Source organism: Arachis stenosperma, chromosome 6 (assembly GCF_014773155.1).
Source record: "Arachis stenosperma cultivar V10309 chromosome 6, arast.V10309.gnm1.PFL2, whole genome shotgun sequence".
Taxonomy (NCBI): domain Eukaryota; kingdom Viridiplantae; phylum Streptophyta; class Magnoliopsida; order Fabales; family Fabaceae; genus Arachis; species Arachis stenosperma.
In genome coordinates, this window is record NC_080382.1 from 119,882,839 (window position 1) to 119,892,447 (window position 9,609).

The following is a 9,609-nucleotide window of genomic DNA, read 5'->3' on the forward strand; positions in this document are numbered from 1 at the left end:
TAAATACCTTTAGTAAAATATGAATCATATTTTAATTAGATTGGATTGGATTAAATTTCATTCTGAACAAAGTACACATATTGGATCAGATCCAAACAGTAAAACATCATAAAAATATAATTTCTGAAATTATAAAATGTACGCTTTTAATTATACTAATATGTTATTATAATTTGTTAAATAATGTATTTAACTTATTAATATTTTGTAAATATAAATTTTATTTATCCATTTTATTAAATTAAAATTATTTTATATTCTAATGTCGCAAATTTATAATTTTATATGCTAAAAATCGAATAAATTGATCTAACTAAACTTCAAATTAAATTTTGAATCAAATTGAATAGAATTTAAAAATTAAATCAAGCTAATCTATACACCAAACCACAAACACCCCTGGTATGTAAATTTAAATAGGTTGAACTGCTGAGTATTTGAGTTTTGATTCATGAGCAAACCAAGCTCAATATTCAACATTAATCATTTGAATTGTGATCCATAACAAGTTAACAACCCACATTATTATTTTTCTTATTTAGATACCTTAACTTGCAAGCACCATTTACTCTTGAGAATCAACCTAACCCAGCCCTGCCACTATCAATAATAATAAAGAGAACATTCGTTAAAATTAAAAATAAAATTCCCAAGAAACAATCTAAACCAAATTATTTAATATGAATCAAACCTGTACCTTACAAAAAAAAAAAACAATGATAAAAGTAGTCCTTAATGCACTAGAATTGATCTTAAAGGTTTGGCATGAATAACCAAATATAATTATAGAAGCATTTTCATGCTTTCTTCTGTTTCTTCTCCTGTGTAGCTTCTGGTGGGGGGAAGATGGCGCGGAAAAACCATGCGGCAGATATTGCTCCGGCGAAGGGGCAGATCCAGTATACATAGAATTGATCCCATGTGTTGTGCCAGTTATTTAGGTATGCCCAACCAAACGCCTGCGATGACATTAGAAAAGATCAGAATCAAAATTTAGGTTCTTATACATCCGACTCTGGTAAAGCCAACAATAACAGAATAACAGTCGTCAACGGAGAAACTGACAAAAAAGAAAACTCTGCAAAGTAATTTGCAAATAAAATTCTACCCTCACATTTACCTCCTAACCAAACACAACCTGAAACGTAAATCCAAGGGCGATGTTGCACATATGAAACCTTTCTTGTGCGAGAAAGGTTGAGATTACATATTAAGTTACTCTGTCAACTTAACATTTCAGTGATGCACCTAGCGTTAACATTCCGATTAATATTTCCACTACGTCGCTAACTTTATATTTAAGACATTCCTACCAAATAACTTCATTGTCTTCCCTTGTAAGATCACTCATCGTCCACAACAAATTTAATTAGCTTTGTGATCAGTTGGGGTTTTACAACTGAACATATATTGCTATCACGCAAGAAATAAAGTGATAGAAGTACAACAACAACAAAGTTTTATCCCACTAAGTGGAAGCCTCATATACGAGGCCGCCCTTTAAACAAACAACCAATATCACCTTGATTCTTTTTTTCAAGGAATGATTGCGCCAAACAAGCATTAAATATGATTCGAAGATATTATGAACAAAATGCTCTATATAAAATATACGATGGTTTTATATATATATATATATATATTGCATTTGAAAACAAGAATATCACTTTGCAAAAGAAAGACAGAGAGCTTGACATTGACAAATGGTAAGGCACATGCTAATGTCTTCTACCTTACAAGTTTAATGAAGCCTAAAATTTGTGTTTGTGTTTCTTTTTTAAATCTTAAATGGCTTGTCTATTTTGTGTCCCATGGTATTTGGGTACCCCAAAAAATATCTTTAAATTGAATACATACAGATACAGAGTCGTGTCGGTCAATGCAGAATGTCCAACATGTATGAGTGGATAAGGCACCAAACCCAAACAATAAATCGTTACAAGACAAATTTTAACCAACATATAAAATATAACATTGAATTTTGTCTTGATCCAAGGATGGTGAGAAATAGATAATCATGTCATGTAGAAAGCAAAAAGGAAGTTCATATGTAATTGATTTTATGACCTCAATGGCATTTTAGTTTTCACTCATGAAAATTGATCATTTGTATATGTAAGTTTGTTGACTATTTCACACAAAAGACAAAAATGAATGGGAATGCATGAATACAAGTTCCAAAAGGAATTGATGCCATATAGAATAGCACAATAAGGAAGGAACAAGGAGGAAGGGAATTCTATTAGCATCTAATAAGACGGATAAATACCATAGCTGCATAAAATTAGGGGAAGAAATTAAGGAAACATTTGCAAGCAAGAGGTAAGAATTCGATTACAGAATGCTCATAAGAACAAGAAATCCTTGCAGTAGGTATTAAAAAAAAGTTAAGTCTACGAAGTTTCAAACTTTTAAGTGCAGATCAGAAAACTACTGAAATGAAAAATAAAAAAAAAGAAATAATGATAATTCAGATTTGCCATGGCAGGGGAGTGGATCCTTCTCAATTGAAAAAAAAAATACAGTTGACCATATCAAGTGATGATTTCAACAATTGATTGGATAATTTTGTGTGATCCATGTTAGAGCCAACCTTATTAATTAACTACAGAAATTCACACTTGATGTGATCTAGTAAAATTTCCAGTTGACATTATCCATTCCCGGTAGCCTACGGGGTAACATGATACATAGCTCACTAAATTGATGCAAGTTATATAAAATTCATACACAAAAGAGAAAAGACAACGTTAAACGCAGCAAAAACAAAAGGGTAGCTCACTTACATTGGCAGGATTCATGGATGGACCGGTGTAAGCCGATCCAACCATGACTAGTGCAACGGTCGACATGGCGAGCAACCAAGTCTTGAGCAAGTCACTACGAGGGCCCTTGAGGATTATGTAGAGCACAGCAAAAGTGATCACAAAAGTCAACACTCCCTCAACAACAGCACCGGTGTGCAGATCCACTTTCAATGAAGGGCCTCCCATCATGTGTTTGTATTTCGAAGGAATTATCTCCATAATTGCCAAAGCTCCACCAGCAGCACCAAGAGCCTGTGGAAAATTCAACATGGACGCACCAATCCAAAGCTCATAAGACAAAAACATTCATCCAACACTCATTGGTTAATTCACCTTGCTCCATTGAAAAACTCAGACCAATATATTCAAAGGCAAAAAGGAGCTCAATAAACATGGATCAAACTTCAAGCACTCCGTAATTCACATTGATCCGTAAAAAATTTGCACCCATAAAGCATTTAAACTTCAGACACTTAAACACAACAAAGAACCTAAAAGGAAAATTAGCCATATTAGTCAAATTAGTCCCGAAAGATAAGACATTCTTCAAATTCACCCCTGAAAGGATTTTCAATCAAATTGGTCCTTCAAAGATTACAAATTAATCATATTTGTTCTCCAATCACTCTATTAACAATGTTTTTCAAAAATTAATGTTGTAAAACGTTAAGATAACATATATAATACGTGTTATGTCTAATTGGATATTGATCAAATATATTTATAAAAATTTATTAATTTAGTTGATTGATTTTAGTAAATATATTTAGTCAAAATATTGAACATGTTATGTGTCATGTATGCTATCAGTTAATATTTTACATCATCAATCGTTCACGAAATTGTAAGTGGAGTAACTAAAGGACATATATGATTAATTTATAATTTCTGAAGGAACAATTTGATTGAAAAAATCTTTGAGGACAAATTTGAAGAAGGCTTTCAGGTTCCAGGGACTAATTTGACTATCAACTCATACTTTAGAAAAGCGAACACACAAAGGGAACCCAGAAAGGCAAAAAAGCAAAAGAGAGCAAAAAATAGAAAAAAGGTAATTTAAAAAAGCATCAGATAGCAACAACCCCAGAAAAGAAAAGAAAAAGACCCTTTTGGCGAGAAAATATAAGGAAAACCTGGGCAGGGAAGCGCAGAGCCATGGAGAAGAGTGAGTCAGAGCCGAGACCAATAGCATAGAACGCAGCAGTGCCAGTGGGATTGAAGCTGGCACCACCCAAGGCATTGCCAATGATGGTGAACACAAAGACAAGTACGAAAACAAGGAAAGTTGTGACAAGGAATGAAGGGTAAGGGAAGCCATTGTAATGGAGGTGCTGAATGTCAAGAAATCTTGTTATGGAGCTTGAAGCTATCCCCAACATGGAGGAACAGAACACCCACATGAAAGTCAACACCCCATCACCAATTGCAGCCTTTATAGCACGAACCATGTTTTGTTCACCCTTTTTCTATTCCTTTGGATCTCCGAAATCGAAAAAAACCTGCAAAGGTGGTTCCTTTTTTATGTTTGACTTGGTTGGGTTTTCACTCACTCACTCACATGTCCCTCTCTGTGATTGGAACCACTGATGAGAACGATAAATGGATGCAAGCACGGAGAGAGAGAAAGAGTGAGAGTATCTTTGTGTGAATCGGATTGGGATTAAGAAAGGAGCATGGATCTTTCGTGGTTTGGTATTTGAGAATGAAGAAGAAGATAACGAGAGTGAAGTGATTCACCTAACACATCAACCGGCAAATATTGGGAGGGTAGAGAGAAAAAGGGGGATAAGCGCTAGCGCACATGCCTAGATTAGGAGGATCTTTAGCTACTACGTTATTACTTGTTCTTTTTCTTAATTGAGTTTACTTAATCCCTTAAAACTCATTTTTTAAAATTATTTTCTTTTTTAAATAACATAAATATAGAAATTGTATGGAAAAAAAATCAGAAATTCTTTTAGATATCTTAGGGAAAAAATATATGACTTTTTATGAAAATACAGTAATTTTTAATAAAATTCTAAATATTATGCATTTTTGAATTTTCCTTTTTTTTGTATTTTTTGTCTATTTTTTTTCTTTCATTTTTTCTGTTTTTTCTCTAAGAACAAATAATTAGAAGGAAAAAAATAAAAACAAAAAATATCAATTTTCAAAAGAAATAGAAATAGTTTAAGAAAAAATTATAATTGTTTGTCCTTCGCAAAAGGAAGAACAATAACAGGAGAATAGAAAAAAATTTTGTTAACCTAACAAAAGAGGGACGAAGGAAAAGAAAGTAAATTACATGGAAAAAAGAAAAGACTACGATTTATTTTTGAATTCTTTTGAAATACTTAGTTGAAAATTTAGTTAAATAATGACTTGTTCTCTTAGCGCTACTTTTATTTTTATAAGTTGACTTGTTTGATTTTTATTGATCAGTGATATTAAAAAAAATTATTTTATTTAATTTAATATTTATAATTTTATGTATAAAATATCTATAATTATATATTTATTTTATTTATAATTATATTAGATATATATTAAAATTAGTTAGTAATATAGAATTTATATTAAAATATAAAATATATATTAAAAAAATTAAATTATATATTTATTTGTGTAAAAATACATAATAAATAATTTAATATATAAATAATATTTTTGTTATATTTAATATTATTTAATTATTTTAACAATAATTAAAGAATGTAAAAATAAGATAAACAGTAATTAAAGAAGGCAAAATAAGATAACTTTGTACTACTTTAAATTGGTTTTCTATTATCTAATATATTATCGATCAAATATTTTTTATTAGTTGTTACTACTAGATTAAGAAGAATTATAGCGTGAGCACGATACCGATTGGTAAAATTATATTGTTTGTTAGAATATTTTTAATATTTGTTTTAAGTTTAATTTTAGATATGATAAAATAACACATTAATATTTGTGAGATGATATATCATAAATAATAATTTAAAATTAAAAATGAGATCTAATATTCCAATATTTGGTATCAATTCACTTAAGATTTTATATTATTTTTTAATTATTCTATTAAAATAGTTATATAAATGATAAAAATTTATTTGTTTTTATTAAGATGATATAATCTTTTTAAGATAAGACTGATTTTATTTTATCTATAAATTCTAGTATAAATTTCAATTCTAAATCTTCACTTTTTAAAAATATCAAAAATAATAATCCAAAATTACTGCACTAGAATTGCTCTTAGGAAGCAGTTTGGCTGAGTTTGCTGCATGATTTTTAAGGACGTGATATTTAGGACTGACAATATATATTCTACCCGCGGATATCTAATTTAGACTAATCTATTTGAGTATGGTTGTTTATCCTATTCGCTGCAAATAGGGTAGGATAGAGTATAAATTTGCCTGCGAGTAGGGTAAGGTACGGGTTTAGGATATCTCTTATCCTATCATATCCGCACCCTTAATATATATATATATATATATATATAAAAGTTTTGTATGTAGCGAAAAAAGTGAGTCTTATATTCACAATCTTCTTTTTATAAAAATTTGAAATAATTATTAAACTAATTGATGATCATATTATTTGTAATTTTATGTTAGATTTTTTTATTATTTTATTATTTTTATTTTTAATTTGACCTTAGTTTTTTATTTTCTATTTTATTAATATGTATGAAATTTGGAATGGTTGAATTTTATATTTATTTGAATATTTTTTTTTTGTTTCTGCAGGTAGGGTCGGATAGAGTAGGGTTTAAAATTTTAAGGTGTGGATAGGATTAGGGTTGAGAGATTTTTAACCCGCAAATAAGATAGGGTAAAAATTTTAAAAAGTTTTCAACGGTTGTTCAATGTTGGGCTCCTCCGTACTATATACAGCTTGTTTGGACACCTTTAAATGATGGAATTAGAATTCAATTCCATTAAGAAATGAATTCCTAAAGAAATGGAATTCAATTCCACAGTTTGGAACAACTAACTCATTTAATGAGATAGAATTGAATTTCATTGTTTGGAATGACTTGTTGATGAATTACATTATTTCTCTAAGACTTTTTTACCCCTCAATAAATATTAAGTATAATTTTATTTATCAATTAAATTAGATAATATAATTATATAAATCACTTATAAATAAAATTGATCTAACACAACCTCACCAATTAGATCTATCTCACCCATGAAATCATGATAGGTAGAATTTTTTTAAAAATGAGAAATTTAAATTATTTTAAAAAAAATCAACATCTCATAACTTTTTCATTTTTTTCTATAATCTTATTTGTGTGTGATTATGATACTCATTTGATATGATCATGTTTTTGTTAAAAAACAATAAAATTAAAAATGAGATAACCCCGTAAGCAATAAACATAACAAAGTTTAATTTAAAACAAAATACTCATAATCCATATCAATAAATCAACCTCACATGACCCTCATAGAAGTTTTGAATTTCCATCACGCTAAACATAACATAAAAGTCTAAATAGTAGAGATTTCATCATACTAAGTATAACATAAAAAAAGAACATTAGTTTAAATCTAAAAATATTGCCGCAAATTTCTAAAACTCAAAATCTATTTTCTCCCTCAACCATTCAAGACGAAGCTCTTCCGGTAAGCCAAAAAATACTCTAAGAAGAGTAGGATGAGTAACAAGCCATTCAAGAGCTTCACAAAATGAGCGGCCCTGCAAACCTAATTTAATTAAAGCTTCCCTCATATCAGATGTCTTCCAAACTTCAGGATGCGAACTTATGAAAACATTTGCAATATCTTTCATTGCCATAGTCATGTCTTTCATATTTTGGGAATACTCGTCTATTATTGCCACATTTCTTTTTTTACCTTTAGCAGATGAGGTATTAGACACCAATCGAATAAATGATGGTAGAGCTTGTGAGGTTGGACTTACTGGCATACTTTCATAATCAAAGGGATTAAAATTTTCCAAATACACCTCATTGTTTGCTTACATTTCATCAATGTCATCAATATCAACGTGTGTATCTTCCTTTTCTCATCTTCTCACTTTTTGTTTACCGATTTCAACCCGCATTCCATTTGCTATATCTTTATCGTAAAAAATAGACAAATATATATATAAAGAAAATATACATACCAAGCATAAAGATTTTCGCACATTAGGTGTAGCTTCAAATATTTTGGTTGTATCATTCCATCCTACCCCACTCTTTTGATTAATTTCTTTTGCTAAAATCATTTGTTTCTTGAGAGTCTTCAAACGATTTAGAATTTACTCTTATTAATGCTCATAGAAAATTTCTCATTAATTTCCTCCACCACCTTTCTATAAGATTCTGTCGAAAAAGCTCTATCTTCCTTTTGACCCTTATTCTTTTGCTCCTTAAGAACTTCAAGCATTAAGCCATCCATTTTCATGGTCCATTTAAAGTAGGTATCACACTCATTTTTTCCTTCAACATCACTAACTTTTTTGGAATCCATATCACCACCTATTGTTATATCACAAGTAAAAAAAAGTAGAAGTACAATTATTACAATAAATTTAAATTAAAATAATAAACAACAATTTATTAAACAAATACATCACATAGATTTGAAGTATTTAACTTATTCACTAATAACAAGAGTATATGATATATGTAAATCTAACTAATACATAAACTCATGTTTGATTCAAAGCAACCAGAATAAACAAATGTTCCCACGTACACAAAATAATAAGAAATTAATGTTATCTACGAATATAATCATTCTACATTTTTGTGGCTATAGTATTCCTCAAAATCTCTCCCCTTCGTCCATCTTCTCCTCTAGCAATATTTTCACGACTTGCTCTATCTTCAGGTACATTATTCATTAGATCTCTATCAACTTGTGCAATAATTTCTTCATCAGGATCAAAATTCATTAAGAAATTATGCAAAATACAACAAGCTATGATGATTTCACTGACTGTGTCTACATTATATCTAGACATCTCTGACAGGATTGAAAATCTATTCTTCAAGACACCAAAAGCTCTTTCAATTGCATTGTGCAATGATGAATGTCTTAAGTTAAACAACTCTTTTGGATTTTTAGGAGGATGTCGAGAATATTTTCTTAAATGATATCGAGTACTTCGATATGGAGTGATGAACCCCGACCTCAACATATAACCAGTATCAGGCAGGTAAAATTTACCTAAAACAAATTGTAAAATACATATATAAATATTATAAGCTTTTTAAAAACATACAATAACAAAAAATTTATATTTGAAAAAATGACAAAATACCTTGAGGAACATTTAGATTATCTTCATTATGAATTGCATTTTCTAAAATTCTTGAATCTGAAGCGGAGCCCTCCCACCCAGGTAAGACATAAGTAAATTTCAAATCAAATGTGCAAGCTGCCAATACATTCATGGTAAGAAAACCTTTTCTTCTTCTATACCTTGACACATCTTCTTTAGGAACCTTAACTCGGATATGTGTTCCATCCAAAGCACCAATACAATTCTAAAGTTTCAACATAAATCAATAGTTACGACCATGTGTTAATACAAAAATTTATTAAAAAGTTTACATTTATACAAAAAATATACTTTGAAGTAAGGATAAAATCTTCCTCCACTATTGAATATTTCGGGTGGGACAGTTGAGCCGTTCACTTGAACTAAAAATTGATCCTCTAAGGTTATTATAGCTCTAAGGACTTGGTGAAAATGTCGACTAATAGTCTCAGTAGACCGATGAAAGAAAAAACCTTCTGCCCGAGTACTTGAATGACCACTTAAAATATGTAAAAACTTTGCCACTTGCTCTTCTACAATACTA

General features: G+C 29.8%; 2 protein-coding genes across 2 annotated transcripts; both read right to left on the reverse strand.

The window, feature by feature from the left end:
• Positions 1-509: 509 nt before the first annotated feature.
• LOC130936260 (aquaporin SIP1-2-like) lies at positions 510-4,600 on the reverse strand. The gene is made up of 3 exons (XM_057866308.1): positions 3,941-4,600; positions 2,787-3,059; positions 510-959 (listed from the first exon to the last, which is right to left on the reverse strand). Exons 1-3 carry the CDS (start codon positions 4,253-4,255, stop codon positions 798-800), a joined length of 750 nt encoding a protein of 249 aa, XP_057722291.1. The 5' UTR covers positions 4,256-4,600; the 3' UTR covers positions 510-797.
• Positions 4,601-8,540: 3,940 nt separating this feature from the next.
• LOC130934490 (uncharacterized) lies at positions 8,541-9,198 on the reverse strand. Its single transcript, XM_057864054.1, has 2 exons — positions 9,066-9,198; positions 8,541-8,971 (listed from the first exon to the last, which is right to left on the reverse strand). The coding sequence occupies exons 1-2, from the start codon at positions 9,196-9,198 to the stop codon at positions 8,541-8,543; spliced, it is 564 nt and encodes a 187-aa protein (XP_057720037.1).
• Between the last annotated feature and the right edge of the window lie 411 nt (positions 9,199-9,609).